Source organism: Onychomys torridus, chromosome 14, assembly GCF_903995425.1.
Source record: "Onychomys torridus chromosome 14, mOncTor1.1, whole genome shotgun sequence".
In the NCBI taxonomy this organism is placed as follows: domain Eukaryota; kingdom Metazoa; phylum Chordata; class Mammalia; order Rodentia; family Cricetidae; genus Onychomys; species Onychomys torridus.
This window is the reverse complement of record NC_050456.1, coordinates 73227403-73249976: the sequence shown is the minus strand read 5'-3', so window position 1 is coordinate 73249976 and position 22574 is coordinate 73227403. Positions and strand designations below refer to the sequence as shown.

At 44.9% G+C, this 22574-nt stretch overlaps 1 protein-coding gene and 1 pseudogene across 4 annotated transcripts in view; one reads left to right on the top strand and one right to left on the bottom strand.

Annotated features, from left to right (window-relative positions):
* Positions 1-291: 291 nt before the first annotated feature.
* Vrk1 (VRK serine/threonine kinase 1) overlaps positions 292-22574 on the bottom strand; it is a 77117-nt gene continuing 54834 nt past the window's right edge. For 3 of the 4 annotated variants that reach the window (XM_036206374.1, XM_036206375.1, XM_036206376.1), the window contains exons 12-13: positions 4926-5016; positions 292-454 (exon numbers count right to left, since the gene is read on the bottom strand). In XM_036206374.1, the coding sequence (XP_036062267.1) occupies positions 423-454; positions 4926-5016 (123 nt within the window). In that variant the 3' untranslated portion in view covers positions 292-422. The remainder of the gene's footprint in view (positions 455-4925; positions 5017-22574) is intronic. The other variant, XM_036206378.1, reaches the window with a different exon arrangement.
* On the top strand, positions 14814-15965 carry LOC118595654 (annotated as a pseudogene).

Below are 22574 nucleotides of genomic sequence, written 5' to 3'. Positions count from 1 at the left end.
TGCATACAGCAGGTATTCAATTAATGCTTGTGGAAAATTCATGTAGACCAAACTTTATTATGATAACAAACTACATGCTTACATCGAGCAAAAGAGACCTTTATTTGGAGTTCCGCACCTTCCTAAAAGCAAGGAGCCTGCCAAGCACTCCACCCACTCCGGGGAGTGCATGGCAGGCAGAGCCACACACACTCCCAAGCCCCAAAACCACATAGGCTGTAATGACTAAAGACTCGGGGATTTTAGAAATTATCCTTCAATAAAGTACACAAAACATTCATTTTAATAAAGTTTGTTTTTCAAAAAATAGCCATTTAATTATTACTACAACACCACAAGACTCACATGACAATAAAACATAAAATAAAAAAAGAGAAAAATGTCAAATGAATAGGCAGAAAAGTTGGATCCTGGCATCTCATTTACTTCTGGGCTTTCTTTCTGGTTCTTGAACCTTGAAAAGGAATCAGAGAAAGTCACATCAGTAATCATTACCTCACAAAAGCAAGGGGTCAGAAACACAAATCTCTTCTTCATGTGTGACTGACTGAGCTCTGTGGAGATGAACTCGACCCACAAGGGCCTAACTATAGCTGGGAAGTCTAGGAATTGTCAGTTTACTTTCTGTCTTAGCCACCAGTGAACACATCCCAGTATTTCTCCCCACCATGCACCATATACAATCCGAAACATTCACTTCCGAGTCTCCCTTGGGGGGGGGGGGGGGCGCGGGTATCCTGGGGTTACACAGGGCACACAAAAGAAGAGGGTTTGCCTTTTACAACCTACTCCCCATGCTCAGGGCTGGAGGACATGAGCTGGGCTAACGGGACAGTCCTCCCTGCTGGCACTCACAGCGAATCCTGCTCTAAGGCCCAGAACGGCTCCTATCCACCTCCCAGAGGGTTCTTCTCCCAGCCTGACCACACTGCCCAGCACTGGCCTTGTGTTCTTCCCCAGCCTCAAGCTCTCTGGGCCAGAATGACCTACAACACTGGAATGAGGACATCCTGGTAGTCAATAGTTAATCAACTTCTTTTTGGAGAAGAACAGAATTTTCTTTGAATTTGAGACAAAATCTCTAATCCCACACAAGTAATTATAGTTTCTAAAGGTATTCTGATTATGGGCGGTTTTAGTGACTTAGCTGGAAAACCAGTTTTAAAATTAAATTTTTTCTGTTAGTTTCTGTTCACCCGTCGTTCAGTTCAGTCACAGCAAACTTTAATAAGACTTTTGTGAGCACCATCCCATCACTCACACAGCCGGGACACTAAGCTGACTAACAATCTGGGTGATTCTTAACTGTAATACAGTGGTAGCTAGAGGGGCTCACAAAGCCCAGCCCCTCTGAGTATACACAGGCAGTAATGGTCGCTGGGGTGGTGGTAAGGACCCCTGCTCCTCTAAGTAACCCCACTACCAGGCCCCCGAAGGAACCCTAATGAAATTCCCTGGGTAGTGACTACTAACCAGGGAAGTAAACAAATGAAACCGTGGAAGAGCAAGAGGGAGTAGGTGGGAAGAGGAAAGGCATACGTGGAAGTGTGGGGAACAAACCCATATGAGTACCACAACAAACCATTATCACCAACAATTAACCTACACTAATAAAATAAGCTAAAAAGCCTGAACCAGGATGAAATTAAAAGCTCTGATATCGGAAAAAAAAAATTCCATGGTATAGTTTGAGGCTCTTATTTATAGCATTTTAAAGACAACAAAAAATGCTGTAACCGTGAGGCTGTCCTGACGGCCATCTCAAAATCCACACCACCAAACAGCTCACTCTGCTGAGCTGGAGTCGGAAGACACAGGTAGACACTGCGGTAAATTCATTCTTAAGCTAAATATCGCTGCTTATACCTCTGTGGTCTAGACTTAGCATTTCTTGCTGCAATTCAGAATGTTGCTGTCTCCTTGGAATCTGAAGCCGCAGAACTGACCGTCACCCAGGAGTCAGTCTCTGCTGCACAAGGCAATTCAGATCAGTTCTGCTATACTCAGGTCTCTTTAAAATACAACCATGTTCACAACACAGCACCTCTGACAACAGATCTAATCATAAAACCAACGTGTAAAATCTGATAGTTGAAAAGTAAGGTACGTGAGTTTGGGGAAGCCCTTCTACTGTTTTAGAACGAGCTGAGCGGGGAGTGGGGAGCCTCCCAGGAGGGTTTTCCTGGAGACAGCTGGGACCTGACTGTTTGGTATGGTCCCAGTACTTCACAACTAAATCCCCTCGGAAGACCAGTCCCCACTGTCCAACAGGGACAAGCACACAAGCCATAAGGATCATGGCCGCATCAACTAAATTTTAGTACACTTCTGAAATATTGGCATGGTTTTAAAATACGAGAATATACACGGTTTTTAAGGCTTATCATTTTGTAAGGGGAAAAATTACTTGCAGCAAATAACCAAATTTCCTCAATTGGTAAAAATTATGCCTTGCATAAAAATAAAGGGATTAGAGGCCGCTGTTCTTCCTGGGCACCGCCCGTCACCCTCTCTTTCTCTCACAGCCTGCACAATAACACACAGAAAGCTTTCAGAGTGTGTTCCCACACAATAGACCCCCAACTATTCAAAATGAGCTTAGGTGTATCAAGAAAATTACACACAGTTTTCAAATGGTCTAAATAGATATTAAAGGAAAGTTGCTCCCATTTTGCAAGGCACAGCATTCTAAAAGAGCACACGGTGAGAAAAGTCTCTTACCACATTGTAAACCATAAACTCTGTTTGAAAATAAAATTGTTAATGAAGAAACTGACATTTCTAAAGCTGCCGTTAAAGGCAGTCATTCTTGAAACACATTTATGACACAAAATCCTAAAGCCCCAAACCACAAAATTCATGGAATTTATCATATTTCTCAAAATATTAAAAACTCAAAGACAGCAATATGCCCTCTCCATCAAGTGACTTAAACTGATAAATATAAATGTATACATTTACATTACCCTTGGCCTGTTTTCTTTCTTTCCTTTTTTTTTTTCCTCTCTCTAGAATCAGTAACATTTACCAACCACCTCAGGCAATACTTCTCTCTATGAATATTCTGACAATAAAATAACTACCCTTGTACTCTGGTAGGGGGAATGGCCTACAACAAGAAAACAAAACAAAAAACATTTAAGCAAATGTTGGGCAGAGTGGGTATACTCCTTTAATCCCAACTATGGGGGGTGGGACAGAGACAAGTGGATCTCTGAATTCAAGGTCACCCAAGGCTACTTAGAGTTACAGGCCTGCCAGGGATACATAGTAAGACCCTCTCAAAGGAGAAAAAAACAAAAGCAAAATAATTCTGAGTCTGCATGAATATAGAGGAATCTGATTATTCTTAAAAAGTTACAGCAGCCAGGCATGGTTGTGAATGCCTTTAATCAGGAAGCAGAGGCAGGTGGATCTCTGAGTTCTAGGCCAGCCTGGTTTAGGGCTGTGACACAGAGAAACCCTGTCTTTAAAAAAAAAAACAAAAAACAAAAAACATTACAGCAAAGCCATCCGAGCAGTCCTAAATCAGGAGTCCCCTGTAAGCTCAGTGACACGTTACATATAAGACTGCCAGTTACAGTTACTACAATCTTACACCAAAACTGCCAGCACCAAGAAGGGTTCACAGTTAAACGCAGACTTTGGAGTCACACACTCTCAAAAACGATGACCTCTGTGTTCATCAAGCAGCATGCAGACTTCCAAGGACCCCCGGGCAGCTAAGAGAGCCCATCTGACTAAAGCACACCGGGACCTTCCTGGACCGAGTCCTGGTCCGGCCTACAACACGGGATTGCATCAGCTGTGATGACAAGGCTGCTTTACAGCTTGAGGGTGTGTTCAAAGGTAAGACAGAACGTCTTCATCAGAGCTACTTGGTTCATTCCCACTCACTGTCAGAGCTGCTGCAGCTCGCCTCTGGCTCAGACATGCTTCCATGTACTGCTCCTTGGGACTCCTCACTTCCTAGTAACAAAATGAACAAGACAGGGAAGGAGGCAGTAAAAACAAACAGTAGCAGATGGGAGACGGCAGCATTAGAAGGAAGCGAACTACTACAGAGCGTTGGCCTCCGTAGTGAACGGACACACTCCTGGTATCCCAGGGACTCTGAGTAAATGCAGATGAACCCAACCATGTTGGATTCATACTATAGAGGAGAAAATGCTAATAAAAATCAGGATAAAGGTGGCTGTCTTTCAAAAGTTGCTTTCTACCATCTACCAGAGCCATTGTCAAAATATGGTGCTGGCCTAAGTCAACGGGGCATTTATGCTACCATGACATTTTTTCCCAAAACAAGGCTATTCATCAAAAATTAAGAAATGCCCAAGGACCAACAAATAATAAGCAAAATGCTGAGAAAGAAGAAAGAAATCTTCAAAAAGCACTCAGTTCAGGAAAGCGCCACAGGGACATCAACACACAGAAAGTCCAGGCTTAGCTGGCCTGTACACATGCACGCTGCCTTTGCCGACACCATTTCTAACTGTTGCTGTACAGGCATGGCTTCAGCACCAGCCTCGAACTAGAAATGACTTCAGATGTTTTTGTATCAACTGCTTTAAACAGTGAAGCTTCCAAGCTTGACTCCCTCACCTCCTAACTGGCTGGGGTGAGCAGCAGAGAAGTGGACTGTGGCTTGAGCATGCCATGAGCTTTGTAGCTTGGTGTAAGGGGGTGGAAAGCTGTGGGCCTGACAGGCAGTTCTGCTCTCTACCACCCAAGTCCCAGTGATGACTGCTGTGGAGAATAAGCGACATAGTGTGTGTATGAAACCACTCTAATACATACTATGCAATACAATCGTACCCACAAAGTAGTTTATGATCAAATCGAAACATTATGACTCACATGGTTAGCCTGTCATGAGAGGAAGGGCAACTTGTATTAAGAAAGGATAAGCAAGGTTCCTCACTTACGAGTCTGCATGGCCTCTTCCACCTGGGTATCTGCGCACTCCATGTCTTCCACACTGCACACGGTGCTTTCTTCCACCTCTTTCCTCCGCTTCTTACACATGAAAGAAAGTTGAAAGAGGGAGAGAGATATAGTCTGGTGCTCACATACACACATACACATAAGTTAGCAGATGTAAGTGTGAGAGTCTCAAACATACACAAGAACCTATGGGAAGGATTAGGAGCATGAGGCCTCCAGCCCCAGTCCCTGGGTGAGGAGGGTCTTTTCTCCCACCACCTCTGCCTTCCCATGCTTTAGTCTGCCACTACGTCCCGCTTCAGCAAGAAGAAACTCTTTCAGGACCTGAAATGTTTACCAACGTGCTGCCGCCTTCACAGGCCATGACACTCATTCTTCTGTGTGCATGGATGGAGGAAGATGCAGAGGCTGTGAGCCTGAGAAACAGAAAGATACACACCTCACCTCACACCCGCAATCTAAATTTGGTGTCAAATTCTTCCCATGAACCAGTTTTTCTTTAGAATGCTTCTTAGCAAATACTGGAGTCCATCAACATTGCTGTGAGTGACCTTATTCACACAAAGTTCTCCCGACTGTCTGGGAGCCGTTCAAATTCTCCATCTTCTATGCTCCTGGCTGTGTTATCTGGAGAATGTGCTTGTACTCCTTGGCCCTCCCCTCTTCACAAACACTCTACAAGACTGAGCTAATCCAACTCTGTGCTGAGTCATTTAATGAGCTAACATTTCTTTATTAGGTGTATTTATAGACGGATGTTGGCAACAAATATAAAACAGTTTTCATGTAGCCTTATCCTATGTTAGGTCCAAAGTTAAACGTGTAGCAGTCCGAATTCCAATTCAAAGCCTCTCTAAGTTCCCTGAAGTAATTCTGGATCATTTAGGAATGTATCTGACGTGTCCCAGACTCCACACCATGATGTATCAGGACGTCCTCACTTGCACTGTCTAGCAATTAAGTTCAACTTCATCTCAGAGTGTTCCTTGCTGCAGGCCATTTTGTGTCCGCTGCAGAAGATAATATTCACTGACAGCACAGCATTCTTTCTACTGGTAACCGAAGGTTCTGCCCTTGATAGAAAAAGCCGACCTGTGCAAGCTACCACGTTCCTGTCCAGTACTTAGAAGCGCTGTAGGTTCACCACCATCAACCCCACTGTTTTAAGTCATGTATAAGGTGGTTGTACAAGGTCAGAACTCAGAGGAACCTAGTCGGTCGGTACCTGACAAAAAGAGCTCACACACACAGAAACAACACGAATAAACCTTAAGGAACTTGCCATGGCATCCACTTAAGAGATTTGTGTAAGAAGGTATTGCTTCTCAAACACAGCCATGAGAATGGCTCTAACTTCACACAGCTGATGAGGGAAGGGGAGAATGCCTTACATCTTTCTTTTCCAAAGTGTTGCTTCATGATTACCATCTAAACCCTGCTGGGCTGAACAGATTGGCTCGATAATTACATACAATAACTGCAGTGGGCAGGTAACCCTCAGCTGGCACGGGCAGCTCCCCTGTGAGAGCTTCCATATGCAAGTGCACTGATGGAGTGCGTTAGGTACGTCTTTCCTGCCGGTTCACAGGCCTGATTAACGGCAGCCAAGACTCCAAGGTTAGTGTGTCAGCAGACTTGTGATGCATTAGGCAGGGATAAACACAGACACTTTTGTTCGTTCAGACCAAAATTAAGGAGGACTATTTCAGCACTGTTCTGTATTCCATACAGGACAGGAAGCAGTTTCCAGATTTTAGAGGGTACTTTTTAAATGCTCATTATAAAGGGAGCTAGCCAGTATTTCCTACCGAAGAGCCTAGCATATTCATTCTGCTTTGACGCTTACTTAACAAAACTGAGCTTTCTTAATCTCCATACAGGTGAATTACAAAGAACGAAAATCAGACAGCATTCAGCCGAGGAAAGGAACACCTGTGCACCAGGGAAAGTGGTGGGTCACATTCATCCTCACACCAACCAGGGAGCCCCTCCCCAACCTTCCTGACAGCACATGCCACCGAGGGAGACAGGGCCTGTGGTCTAAAGATCATCAGTTAGCAAAATAAAATGAAGCCAGCCTAGCTTAACAGTGTGTCAGGACGGCACGTGGTTCATATGGCAACACACAAAATCCCAAACAGCAAGCTGCTGGGCTCTCCTCTCAGCATTTCTGTCAGTGTCCTTAGGCTTTGGGTGTGCGGATGTGGGTTCCCTTCGAAATGAAAAGCTTCCCAAGTGGCTGTGCCAATCTCTGATTCTGTAACAGTCTACATACACCATGTCTCGCAGGTACCTTTATTTGCATTTATAAATGAAACCAAGATACTGTATGACACACAGGGGCAACTTACAAAATACACATGGGATACAGTTTGCTTTTAATTCAACATAGAAAAAGGTCTTGAAAAATAGGTTTACTTCAAAGGACATCAGTGTATATATACTACACATATTTTTAAAGTGTTCAGATATGCTAGGTTAAAATTCAGTTAATTAGCTACTTCTCACTTCCAATTTAGAAACAGGAAGACAAATCAGCTGGATGTATTGGACTGATAATTTACTAATAGTCTAAACACTGACTGGAGACCAAGAGAGCTATTTCAACAAAAAAGACAACAAAAATCTTCAGCGGCAAAAACACAGACCTATTCTCTGCTCAGGTCAAGCCCTAGAAGACCAAGTCCAAGAGCATCTGACAGCCTCTAGGAAACACCAGCTAGGCCCGTGGCCATCTCCAAAGAAACAAGTGATGCTCTCAGGGTGCCCTTCCTCTCGCTACAGACATCATTTTTACTTTTAAAAACAAAGAACTAACAGCCTAAAATTCCCAGTCACAGATCTCCAGGCACAAATACGCACAAACCAGCTCATCTTAGTCGTCAGAGCCCAGTGAAGTCACCATACAAACGCACACACTTCAGACTGCTCTACTCTCTAGCAGTAAGCACACAGGATATTAGCTACTAACAGTAACTGGAGAGTGCGACATGAGGGAACAGCAAACATGGTGTGCCACAGAACCTGCAGCTTACAAGACTCAGTTAAGAAGTACTAGATGGAAAAAATGAAGACAGGACATAAGAAAGCCAAAGAGAATGTGCTCCTTGTTTCTCAGCTCAGGGAGACAAGGAGACTAAAACCCGGAGTTCCTTACTCCCACTGCAGCCCTCTGGCAGAAGTATGTCTCCCCTTATGTGACTTGTGAGCATGGAGTGGCCATTGCTAACCACTGTGCACCTTTTCAAGGAGGAAGGACGCACAGGTCTGTGTCCTTGCCAGAGCTGCTTTCACATCTGTTTCCTTGTGTCTGCTCTCCCAGGGAAGGGACTCAGTCTTGCCTTTAGTTCATCACAGTCCATGGATCTGCACATACAGCAGCTGGTCAACACTGCAACCATGGCAGAGTAGTTCAGTCTTCCCCAGGTCTGCCAAATGTTATTAGACTATGTGAGTGGAAACAGTTAAGATCCATTTGAAGAAAACATCAGAAAGGATCATCCATAATTAGAAGGAGAAATTAAAACATGGGCAGTAGACTAGGAAATGAACAAAAGATGCTTTTAAGAAAGACGGTGGACTTGAAAACTCACCCAACACTGTAGAATACAGTAAAATGCTTACTGTTGGGGGTGGGGGAGCAGTGAAGACTGTTGCAAGAGCAAGGGACACTGTGAAGTCTCCCCAGAGCACCAGCCCCCACCCAAATGAAAACAGTGCCTACTGGGTGGCTGGCACGGTGACTGGCTTCTTCTGAACATTATGAAGACAACTAAAATAGATTAAAACAGCCTGACATGGTGGCACACACCTTTAGCCCCAGTACTCAAAGAGGGCAAAGCAGGCAGATCCCTGTGAGTGGGAGGCCAACCTGGTCTACATAATGAGTTCCAGTCAGTGAGGGCTGGCTATACAGTAAGACAGTCTCCCCATGGGGGGGGGGGGGGGGGCTTAAAGTAGATAAGTACTACAGCTCTTATGAAAGTATTAAACACACACATGTTCAGTCTATACACCTGTCTGCCTTTTCATACACTGTGTATGAAAATCCTTTCCATGGTCCACAAATGAATGCTCCACATAATCCTACATACATGGAACTTCATTCTATGAAGGATCCAGTCTTAAACAGGTATAACATAAACATGCCTTCACGGTCAACTCCCAATTTTAGTTACTTGTCTAAATTTAGATATTTGTCTAAATTTAATTTTCCTACTAACAATTTGAATCTGGTCTGGGCTAGGAAGAAGAAATACAATTCAAGTAATTTTGCTAACTATTAACAACTCTGGGGAGAAGAGTTTATTAAAAACACAGCGTTTGTTCCTAGTTCACATAGGACCGAAGGGTTTACTGTGAACACCTGAAAGGTACACCAGAAATCACCAGCAATCATTTAACTGTGCAGCAACCACTGATGCATTTATCTGTGCTGTACATCACAGAGCAGGCATCCTCTTTACCATCTACCTGTCCATTGTGGAGCATATCTGTGTCCCCTTTGGCTCAACTTTTGAGGACCCAGAGAAAACAACTGTTTATAAGTGTCTTCATACTCATTTTATTAGGAAAAACCAGTCAATGACCAGGTGAGCAGAAACACCTAGCCAGAGCCTCTTGGCACACTACTTGCACAGGTTTCCTAGTAAAGCATCAACTTAGACCCAGAAGGCTCCAACTACACACTGGAGGGCTCACATGTGTGAGCTCTGCAGCAAGGGCTCTCCTGACTAACTTCAGCACAAGCAACCCTGAGAGTCACTTAAACTAAAGGTGTTTCTGGAGTTAATGGCCTGAGCTCTAGAACTGACGCTGTATTCTCCACCGTGCTGGAGTTAATGTGATGCTCTATCACTCACGCCCTCCTCCGAGGGCCCCATCACTGTGCCATTAATGTCAAAAAGTTAGGATGTTTTAAGGACAGTTCATGGGGAAAGGCAAAAATAGGCAGCTAGTTATGCCTTAATTATAATAGTTTATGACTAAAATCACTAGGAGATTTTTAAGTGCCTTGAGCTTCTCTGAGGAAAACTACATTACAGCTTTGTAATGCTGGCTGCATGATCCTAAGCAACTTAGTCTGTCTTTTCTGAGACCCCCCCTACACACACATACACACACACACACACACACACACACACACACACACACACGGACTTTAGTGACTGCAGGATTGGTGCATATGGATATGTGCATGTGCAGCCAGGGAACACCTGGAAGCCAGAACACAACCCCATGGAACTGGTGCTTTCCTCCCCTTCCAGTTCGTGGACTCTGGAGATCAAGCCTAGGTCATTGGACCTGCAAGGCCAGCAGGGAAGAGACCTCAGAGCTGCCAGTCTTAAGTTGTAACACACTGTCTCACATGAATGCTGCAATGACTATATGAAGGTTGACTATATGAAGGTAGAAGGCCTAAAGCTTGAAGAGTTACTTATTAGCAGTGTCAGGTCCTCTGCAGACTCTCAAGGAAGAAGACCCCCTAAGGCAGATGTGATCCATGGTCACACTACGGCTGTCCCTCTCCATGATGAGCAGTAAAAACCAACCAAACCCTTTCACATGGAGGCAGGAACCACCTCAGGCCTTGTGAGGACAAATTCCTACACTTTAAATTACTAAGAACCAAACTGCCTGATGTTTTCTGCAACCACTGCTCATTAAACACACCAACAGCAAACAGCAAACACAAGAGCCAGGAGTCCTCTGCTTATGTCAACCTACCACCCATATCAATCAACAGCTTCAAAGGAAAACATACCACAAACGCAATAATGTGCTGTACGTGTTTTTAAAAACACATTACAGGACCTCACTTTGTAGTCTTTATTTCATGCTAATTACCCTCCTGTCTTTTGCTATAAATCAACTTTTAGCAAGCCAGGACCATTTAAAATCTACCACACATACGTTCATCAAGTAAAATCTAACCAGACTTCATTCTTATCTAATACCCTAAAATTGAACTGCATTTCAAGGCTGTACCCAGTTCTAAAAATGGTGGCAAGACATTCAAATGAAAATACCACTGTTTTCTTGAATCAGGAAACCAGAGAAGTTAAGTCATAGGTGAAAATAGCACTAATACCTGTGGGGTCACAACCCCAGGAGCCACAGGCCCAGCCCAGGCCTGAATCAGGTCCCATCCTACCAAGTGCACTAATACCTGTGGGTCACAACCAACCAGGAGCCACAGGCCCAGCCCAGGCCTGAATCAGGTCCCATCCTACCAAGTGCTGCCCAAGGTCTCTAGTTCTGGGCACGGAAGGAAAGGCAACAGCTCCCCATCATTCCTTATGACTGGGGCAGGCAGGACTCAACCAAGTGTCACCTGTGACCCCACCCAGAGCCCTGGCACTGGACAGATGGTCATCACTGCGGTGAGAGAATACAGGGTGGGGAGGTGGAAGAGGGAGAGGCGGAAGAGATGGAGAGGTGCAATGGTTCATGGACTGGGAAGAAGTGGATCTGGAGAGGTGAGGGTGGTGAGGAACAGGCTGACATGAATGGCCAGCTGGCCACAAGAGTCCAGGGAGATGTCTCGGCTTGGGCTATGACCAAGGGCCAGGTCTTGATCCAGGACCTGTGTTGATGTCTGTTGTTCCTGTAATCACTGGGGGCTGTACAGGGACCTGTGTTCTGGGCCACCTCAGGAGTAGGGTCAGTAGTAGCACACTAGAGCTGATCCTGTGGCTGGTGACAAAGACACAAGTGAGCCAACCCTGACGGCATGAGGGAGGCGGGAATGCCAATCTGGGTGGCCTGCACAGTCACATGGGGCCATAGTAACAATCTGGTCCAGGCTGCTGCCAAGGACTCTGTCTGGGTCTGTGGTCCTACCTCAGCCGGGATCTATGTTGATGCCCTGACCCATAATGTCACCAGGGCCCATGGTGTGGATGCTTGGGGTCCATGGCCTACAGCAGCCAGGGTCTGAGTTGATGTGTGGGGCTCCTGTTGTCACTGAGGGCCGTTTGGATGACCAGGGTTTGGTCAGCCCTCTTAAACCATGTCGTGTCCAAGGACCATGCTGTATCCAGGGCCATGCTTATCTGGGTGGCCAGTGATGCCACCTGGAGCCATGAAGACATCTGGGCCTGGGCTGCTGCCTAGGACCATGTCTGGGTCCATGACCCTGCAGAGGCTGGGGTGGCATCCGTGTGGCTCTAGTTGCCACCAAGGGTTCTGCAGATGCCCGGAGTCTAACCAGCCACTAGGGACCATGTTGATGCCCAGGGGCCATGCTGCTGCCAGAGCTGTGCTGGTCTGAGGGGCCTGTGCTGCCACTGGTGTCTTGGAGGTGTCTGGGCCCAACCTGCTACAGCTGGGTCTGTGGTGATGTCCATGGCCTGTGTTAGCATAGGGGTCATTAGAAGCTAGGTTGAGTTGGCCACCACCCTTCTCTGGCCCTGGGATGGCTGACACTGCCCCTCGCTGGATACTGCAGCAGACGAGCTGGCCCTACTCCTGAGGAGACAGCTGGCACCCGCACTCGGGAAGGATAGCCCCACACCTCACCGTAGGTGTGCACCTCACCTGGGAAGCACACTAGAGCTAATCCTGTGTTTGGTGACAAAGACACAAGTGAGCCAACTTTGACAGCATGAGGGCAGGTGAGCTGACCCCGTCCCACCTCATCTGCCATGTAGTGGTATGGGTAAGGGAAAGAAGCCATCCCTCCTCCACCCCCTGCTACCTGTGGCAGGAGAGAGAGCTGGCCCTGGGGTCACAGGAGTGAGAGAATTAGCCCTGCCCTACACCATCAACAGCATACAGGAGAGTGGGCCCTGCACCCCACCTGGGGACCACACTACAGCTAACCCTTTTGTCAGAGGCCTGACAGCATGAGAGCAAATAAGCTGACCCCACCCCACTTCATATGCCCCCAACAGCAATCAGGAAAGAGCCCTTGCCTGAGCAAAACAGTAGAGCTGGCCCTGGTGATGTGAGTGAAGGGGACCTAGACCTGAGGACCTGAGAGCAGGAGAGCCGGCCCTGCACCTTACTGTAGGCTTCCAGGTAGTGATGATGATAGCAAGTTGATGAGCTGACCTACCCAGCTACCACCCAGGCCCAGAAACAGGGCTATGAATTGTCCCATCCCAACATCCACTTCATCTATGAACTGTAGGAGCATGTGAAGAGGACAAACCTACAGATCCAAAACAGCAAGATTTCCTTGACACAGGACAACAACAGGATATCCAAGAGGAGCCCCAGTGAGAGCCCATTATTAGTGGTGTAGCAGAAACCAGAGTAAGACCCACGAACACTTGCAAGTAAAGATAACAGACTAAAGGGTAAACTGTGTGTCTCAACAGGCCACACTACAGCTTCCACAACATCACAACGATGACGGTGATGGTGATGGTGATGATAGTGATGATGGTGGTGATAGTGATGGTGATGGTGATGGTGATGGTGATGATTTTGGTTTGGTTTTCTGGTTTTTCTTTTAAATTTGGTTTTGTTTTTTGTTTTTTTTTGGGGGGGGGGTTGTAAGGGCAGAGGACAGATGCAAGGGGACAGGGAGATAAGTATGATCAGAATGTATGATGTGAAATTCACAAAGAATCAATGAAAGTAAAAACAAAACAAAAACCAAACACTAGCACTCCAGCTCTTATCCACTGTTTGCATGTGTCAGCCACAGCTCTGAGCACCCACACTTCTCTTTTATCACCTTGTGTGGAGCTTATAAGCAACAAAGAATGCAATATTATTACCACAGAAAATTTGTTTTTAAATTCAACCCTTATTAAAACTGCAATGGCATGCATGCTTGGCATTCTCTAAAACTTGATCATAATTAGAGAAAACTCAATCACCTACCCTTGAGGACATCTTACAAGATGCCTGTTGTTGCTTCAACAGATCAATTCTTTCAAGGCACTAATACTGTACCAAATAGTCTCCTGTATCTCACAGCCAGACGCACATGTACACCAAGATCAAAACAGGGCATGTAGGCACCATTGCCATACATAAAAACTGGTTGTGGAGCTGAAAAATCTACTTAAATGCCCACTATTAGATATGCCTATCTACAAAGAGGCTATTGTCTAAATAGGTCTTAGAATTTATATTTGATTTGTGGCTGTTCTCAACTGCATTTGTGTGACGGAAGCATCTAAAAGGCCTTTGAGCTTTCCTGAGGCCTGGATCCCATCCCTATAGTTTAGTACTGGTTGAACTGATATGAGCAGTATAGTCCAGGAGTGCAAAGTGTCAGAGCTTCCAGGTGATCAACATGCAGATCAGGACAGTTTTATAAAACCTGCAGGAATGGCCTGAAGTTTTTGTATTAAAGGAACCTTCACTTCAGACTAGATGGAGGAAATGGAGAAGCAAGGAGTCCTGACACCAGAAATTCTCATATGGCCACCAATCTCTCTCATTCTCTCATATCACCAGCAGTATACACTGTAAGAAAAACCTTCAACAGGTAAATGGGCAACTGGGGTGAGGAACAAAATCTAAGGGAAGTTACAGAACCAAAAAAGAAGGACACTAAACCCAAACTGCACACAGAGTGTCTATGCTCAGAGTCATTAAAAAATAGCAATTCCTATCCATAGAGAGACATAAGAGGGAACTCCCAGAGCGTCTTCCAGCGGGAGCTGTACGGCTCCTTACCATGGGGACATTTCATCTCTTTCGAAAGCCGCAGAGATAGATCCTTTTTTGGAAAGTTACTACAGGAATTTAGACTTGTAGCAGCCGACCGCAGGTCCTGGAAGATACTTCTCTTTGGTGCAGTCAACGTGCTAGGCACTGGCTTCCTGCTCACGTGGTGCAGCTCTACCAACAGTATAGCTTTAACTGCTTATACTTACCTGACCATTTCTGGTCTTTTTAGTTTAATAACATGTTTAATAAGTACTGGGTAATGATGAGGAAACCCAGCCCTGCCTATTCATTTGGGTTTGAGAGATTAGAAGTCCTGACTGTGTTTGCTTCTACCGTCTTGGCACAGTTGGAAGCCCTCTTTATACTCAAAGAAAGTGCAGAATGCTTTTTGGAGCAGCCTGAGATATACACGGGAAGATTATTAGTTGGTACTTTTGTGGCTCTTTCTTTCAACCTGTTCACGATGCTTTCTATTTGGAATAAACCTTTTGCTTATGTCTCTGAAGCTGTTAGTACGAGCTGGCTTCAAGAGCCCGTGTCAGACCTTAGTCGAAGCTTGTGTGGGATTATCCCAGGACTCAGCAGTGTCTTCTTGCCCCACATGAATCCATTTGTCCTGATTGACCTTGCTGGGGCATTTGCTCTCTGTATAACATACATGCCGATTGAAATTAATAATCACTTTGCTGTAGATACTGCATCTGCAATTGCCATTGCCCTGATGACAGTTGGCACCATGTATCCCATGAGTGTGTACAGTGGGAAAGTTCTTCTCCAGACAACACCACCTCATGTTATTGGTCAGTTGGACAAGCTGATCAGAGAGGTGTCTACCTTGGATGGAGTCTTAGAAGTCCGAAATGAACACTTTGGACCCTCGGATTTGGCTCATTGGCTGGATCAGTACATGCAAGAATTTGACGAGATGCCAATGAACAGATGGTTCTTGCTCACGTGACCAGCAGGCTGTACACACTTGTGTCCACTCTGACTGTTTAGATTTCAAGGATGATTGGATTAGACCTGCCTTACTGTCTGGGCCTATTGCCCACAACGTCCTGCACTTCTCAGACCATCACATAATCCCTATGCCTCTTTTGAAGCATACTGATGACGCGACCCCCCATCACATCAACACCATCCAAACCTACCAGCCCACCTCCGGAGTTTGCATTTAATACCCTGGGAAAAACATGAGCCCAGTTATTCTGAACACACAGACGAGGCCGTTTGGTTTAGGTCTTAATCATGGATACACGCCATACAGCAGTGTGCTCAGCCAAGGACTGGCAGTTCCTGGAATTGGTGCAGGCCAGGGGTTGAGGCCCACCTTTCCACATATACCCAGTAGGTATGGGAACAACAGGACAGGGCAGCCAAGACCTTGAAGGACTACCTTATTTTTATGGGGAATGTCGACTCCTTGGCTTCACGTGTATTTAGTAATCCAACTTGCATCGACTTTTCAACCAAGTGTCAGATTATTGCAGGTTTGTTCATATTTCATGAAACCTATAAATACTATTTTGTAAAATGTTCTTGTGGCACTGGGGTCTTTGACAATGCCATGGGTGTTAAGTAGACTTCCTTCAAAAAGCCCAAGTCTCTCAGCTTGAATATCAGCTGTTTTGTAGCCGCCCACAGTGTGGTGTGACCCCACCTATAATGGGAAAGCCAAGTGGGGAGTGCATCCCCACTTCACCAACAGTACTTCCTTCCTCCAGAGCTTCATGTGTGCAGCCCATTTCAGGAAATGGAACCTAAGTAACCATTTGAAAAGTCCAAGTCTCTTTTGTAGCTTTTCTAAGCTTAATTGCTACCTTTTTTTTTTTTTGAGGTCCTCCTGAACCATATCTTGTTAAATAAAAAGTAAACGTTTTTATTGGAAATTATGAAACATATTCTACTACCTAGAACACTTTAATTCTTATTACTAGACTGTTGAAGCAGGGTCCTGCTGTATAGACTAGGCTGGCTTCAAACCTATAATCCTCCTCCTTCCTCAGTCTTCCAAGTGCTGGGGTTGTAGGTTTTGAGCCACCAAACATTAAAAATTTAGGTATAGTCTAAATTTTTGTTTGTTTCTTTTCGTTTTGTTTTTTGAGACAGGGTTTCTCTGTGTAGCTTTGGAGCCTGTCCTGGAACTCACTCTGTAGCCCAGGCAGGCCTCGAACTCACAGTCCGCCTGCCTCTGCCTCCTGAGTGCTGAGATTAAAGGTGTGCGCCATCACCGCCTGGCTAGTCTAAATTTTTAAGTAACAGGTTTTAAATAAATTTTTTTCATTTACAAAGAAAAAAAAAAAAGGAGACATAAAAGGCTGTCCCACAGTAAAACAATCAGTCATGGGTGGGAGAGAGGCTCCTGGGGCCTTACCCATCCCTGCTGATCTACTGGCTGCCAACAAATTCTGGGAGAAGGGACGTCACTGTCCTCAGCTGTACTCCAACTGGTGACCCACCAGGCCCCACCAGGCTCCAGAACCCATGGTCACACAGACTGCCCTGGTTAAACTCAGTGGGTCACAATGTAGAGGACAGTAATATGAGAGAGAGTATCTGAAGGAAGGAAGAAGACAGGACAGCTGGGATGAGAGGCCAGCATGAATTATGTACATATGTGCAAGGGTTAAAGAACAAACTTAATTAATGGAAAGGATAGAGAGACACAAAGAACATCACTAATCCCCTAAACCATGACTGAAAAGTCAATCAATGAGATGAGTGAGCTGCAAGTACACAGCTCAGTTTCATGAAGAGAAGAAATGTATAAGAGTCAGATGTGCAAAAGGAAAGCTAGATTCCAGCTCTCCCAGCCATCAGCAAAGATCTTGAGGGGGAGAGGAAAAAGGAAATACATGCTTACAAAGATTCATTTCTCAAGTTCCAAGATGAGTGTTACATCTTTACACAAGGGTTCACCAAGTACCAACCGTACATGAGGTTTAAACTAACACACACACACACACACACACACACACACACACACTCACGTTCTGTGGTGAAAAGCAGGAGGATGGAGTAAAATGAAAAAGCAAGAGGCCTCAAATGTAGGGAAATCTCGTAACAAACAGAATTAACCAAACTGGAAGCTGAGGGCTAACACAGCAGTGTCTCTGGCCAAATTACTCTTTCAGTGGAACAAATAGCACCATTTTTGGAAATTGTGGATTCATAAAGTTTACCATTTATAACTCTCTTCAGTCTCTCAAAAAAAAACCGAAACAAAACAAAACCTTACTTGAGCACATACTCTAAAAAAATGAATCCAAGAGAAAGGACAAAGTAGCAATAAAAAATAGTAACAGAAATACAAAACTCAAGAACTCCACAGCACCAAGGACACAGAGTACACAGAGAACCAACAAGAGACATGGGCTGGAGGAGGGAGACATTCCTCTTGTGGGGGAATGGATACAGATTCTAATGAAATCTCAACATTCACACACAAACAAGTGAAATGTGTTAGAAAATAAGAGTGGGGATATTTAGGAGACAAGAATTCACAGCTTCTTCCTGACTAAAGCCTGAAGAAGTGAGCCCAAACAACCATTTAGAAGCAGTGTGCAGCAAGCAGGATGGCACAAGACAGCACTTCCCAAACAGCTGCTGAAAGCAGTGACCAAGAAGAGCCAAGGCACACCCAGGAAGTGAGGTGTGGTCCTACTCCCCCGCTGATCCACACTGGGGAACACCTTTCTAAAATCAGAAAGTGCATCCCGGTGGTGGTGGCACTCAAAGGCAGAGGCCAGCAGATCTCCAAGTTCGAGGCCAGCCTGATCTACAGAGTGAGTTCCAGGACGGCCTGGACTATACAGAGAAACCCTGTCTCAAAAAACCAAAATGAGAAAAATAAAAGAAAGTGCTGGCCAGGTGGGGAAAATGGGGGTGGAGTGAGGGGCAGGCTGTGCATTTAAAACCCCTTTGAAGAGAGACACACCACCTACGGTGGCCCACCAAGAGCAAGGCCTGACGGCAGAAGAATCAAATTCATTCATTACTTATGAGTCACCAAAACAGATGTCCAAAAACAACCATAAGAGACACACAGAGCAAAAGCCAGAGACCAGGAGTCTCGTTTTCATGGTAGATTTACCAAGACCCAAGCAATGACTCAAGAGCTCCACCCCTTTAACTAGGGAGAGAACTGAGGCACCCAGGGAGGAAGAACAGGCCTGATGGCCACAGGGTCTCCAAGAGGTAAAGTGTTAACAATACAGAGCTCAAATCCCAAACTATGAGGAAAAGAAAAACAGCTTTGTAAGATGTAAAAGTCAGATTCACAGACACAATAATCCAGCAAATCCAGGCAGAGCTTTTTCCACTCAATGTAAATGCAATTAAGAGAAAAGTCACACCAGCAAGTTAAACACCAAAGACAAAAGGAGAAAATAAAAGAGGTTGAAGAGATGGTTCAGTGGTTAAGAACACATACAAAAACTTATAAATCTATTCGAAGCTTAAAAGGGGATTTTAAAAGCTGATGGGAAGTCTTTACAAATTTATTTTTTTTTTTTTAGTTTTATGAATACACACACACACACACACACACACACACACACACACACACACACGCACACACGCACACGAGCAGGTTTCCACAGAGGCTGGAGGCCCTGCATGCTCCTGGAGCTGGAGTTATGGACATTTATGAGCTGTCAAGCATAAGTTCTGGGAAATAAATAAACCTGGGGCCTCTGCTTAAGCAGGTGCTCTTAACCACTGAGTCATCTCTCTAACCCCAACGAAACTGGTTTTAAAAGCAAAAGCAATGTGTTAGCCGGGCGGTGGTGGCGCACACCTTTAATCCCAGCACTCAGGAGGCAGAGCCAGGTGGATCTCTGGTGAGTTTGAGGCCAGCCTGGGCTACCAAGTGAGTTCCAGGAAAGGCGCAAAGCTACACAGAGAAACCCTGTCTCAAAAAACAACAACAACAACAACAACAACAACAACAACAACAAAAGCAATTTGTTATGGTAGTGCACGCTTATAATCTCAGGATGTAGGGGGCTGAGGCAGGAAAAGCCAGAGTTTGAACCCAACCTGGACTATATAAGGAGAATGAATCAAAAGAGGGAAATGGAGGAAAGAGAGAAAAAAAAAAGTAGACAAATAGAACAACCACCATCAGAGTATTTACGTATTAGAAACAGCAAAATCCAGAAGACAACTGAATGGCATGAAGGGAAGGTTTGGGATTATTACAGACAACAAAAGACACAAAGAAACAAATTATAAATGGAAGATGTGTATGGTCTCCACAACAGAAAACCACAAAGGGCACGTGGAAGGGAACCAGTGAGCTGGCTTGAGGGTAAAGGCACTTGCCACCAAACCTGATAATCCACGTCCAGTTGCCAGAATATGATGGACAATGAACAAAACTGCCCTCTTAACCTGCACAGAGTACGCAAACATATACACACACTTATCCATTTACACACTCTCCGTGTGCGTGTGCGTGTGCGTGTGCGTGTGTGTGTGTGTACACAACTGAGGCAGGGTGAAAGAACACCTAAGGGAAGCTAGGGTAAGCCCCGTTCATGGTAAAGAATACTGTAAAGACAGCCATTCTTCCAAAACTGACCAGCACATCCATGTAATCTCAATCAAAACCTCACAACTATTCTGTGGAAATAATCTAACTCTAACATTCACTTTCAAGTGGGCCCCAACCAGCAGTCAGTTCTAAAGAGTGATGTCAAAGAACCCTCATTATCAGATGTAATCATGAAGCCAGCATCAGCAAGAGAACTAGGCAGGCACTCACTGGACAGCAAGCTTCCAGAACAGACAAGCCATGGTGACCTGAGAGCCACAGCAACACTGAGGGGACCCAAGTCTTTTCAGTAAGTGCAGATCAACATGCAGTCCACTAGGGGAGACACCATCTGCAATTATAACACTCGATAGGCTGAGGCAGGGGACTCCAAAATTAAAGCCAACCTGGACTGCAGAGTGAACCCAGGCCAGCCGCAGCAGTTAGTGAAAGCCTCTATGGAAAAATCAACAGTGATGAGGTACCTGGGGATACAGTTCAGTGGGAGTATGTACATAACGGACATGAAACCCTAGGTCCACTCTCCAGGGAAGGGTGACAAAGCAAACAAAACTCTCCTGGTCTGTTCCACTCACTTTACAAACCAAAAGATGAAAATCCTGCCAAACTAAGAACTTATTTCAGTTATCTAACTACCAAGCAGCTTCATCATCTTGCCATAGGCCAATCTTAGTGTTTTGTAATTTCCTTTTACTACAAAGAATAGCCATGTGTCGGTGAGTATAAGAAAGTCCCCAAGCAGATGAAATAAAGTTCCCAGAGTTCAATATTCTAACATCCTCTTTCCTGCCTTCAGTGAAGCTTTCAACATGTAAGTTATGCAACATGAAGTCTCCAGCCTTAAGAACCATGAGGACACAATAAAACTGTAAGGTCAGTTACTCTCTGCAGCTAATTAACCCACACTCAGCCGTGAAGTCCACTGCCTAAGACACCAAGCTTTCTCCTCCAAGGAGGTTTAAAGTACAGGAATCTACAAAGGAAGGAGGTGTTGCACGGGGTACTCCCTCATTGCAGACAATCACTTTTTAATCAGCAAAATTTAGAGAAAACCACTGTGGAAGCTAGCTCTAAACACTACTTACTGCAAAAAACAAACCTCTGTGAGCAGAAAGACATGCCAGCGTAGGGCACTAACAGACCTCCACTTAAGCCTCACTTCCAACCTGGGCCTGGCATTGGGGACAAATACAGACACAAAGAAGAGCAGATGCAGTTAAGGCAGACCTTGTGAAAGGAAGATATTCATCTGCAGATGGGTGTGTGAGTCCAAGCTCTCCAGAAAAACTATCCAAAGACCAGTGCTTTCCAAAGAAAGTAAATCCATCCCCACCTTTAAAACATCCGCCTTCTCTGTCGGTTAAAGATGAAGAAAAAATTCTCCATGGGTAGCTTCTGGCTTTCAAGGGGAAAATTTGGTTTTCATATCTTTTTCTCACGGTTTGGATACTAGAGAGCCAAAGAAATCTAGTGGACTTTACAGTTACCAGCTAAACTAAGTATTTACTTCAGTTATATGCCTACAAAGAGCTTCACAATCTTAGAGTGTGTCAGCATGTGTCTTTCTGCTCACAGATTTCTTTGCATTAGTATTTAAAGCTAGCTTCCACAGTAATTCTCTCTAGACTTTGCTAACTGAAAAATGAGCATCTGCACTAAGGGTGCACTGAGCAACCTCCCTGCTTCCTTTGCAGATTCCCACGGTTTGGACCTACTTGGAGTAAGAAGCACAGTTTGGCTAGCAAGAAACATTGTTCTAAACAATTTCTCTCCAATGCTCAACCACCATAGCTTATTAAATTTCATACACTGAAGCTGGGCATGGTGACTCACGCCTTTAATTCCAGCACTTGGGAGGCAGAGGCAGGAAGATTTCTGAGTTCAAGGCCAGCCTGGTCTACATAGGAGTTCCAGGACAACCAGGGTTACACAGAGAAACCTTGTCTCAAAAAGCCAAAAAAAAGTGTTTGATACATTTCAAACATTAAAACAACAAGTTCCTCAACAGTTATCAAGAGTAACTAGTAGATAACTAACAGTGCATAGCTATAAAATCTAACATCTAAAGGCATCAGCAGCTCTTTACACATGTACAGTACTTCCACCAAACTGGACATTACTTCTTCATATTTCTCTGCTAACAACTGAGTTCCTTAAATGCAGATAAACCCAACATTCCTTTAAAGATTCTGTTCATGCATGGTGCCAAGCCATATGCCAACTTTCACACAGAAAAATTTTCACCATATCCATAAAAAAGAGAAACTGAGGCAAGACTCAAGGTGACTCAGCAGACAAGGACTCCTAAATTCAAACTTCAGTGCCCCATCCACACCTGATCTGAGATCACAAGTGAGGTCCTTCAGACATTCAGACCTGCTCAGACGTGAGAACTCCAAATACCCCTGCCCCCGTCCTCTACACGCTCTGCTGTCAGCCT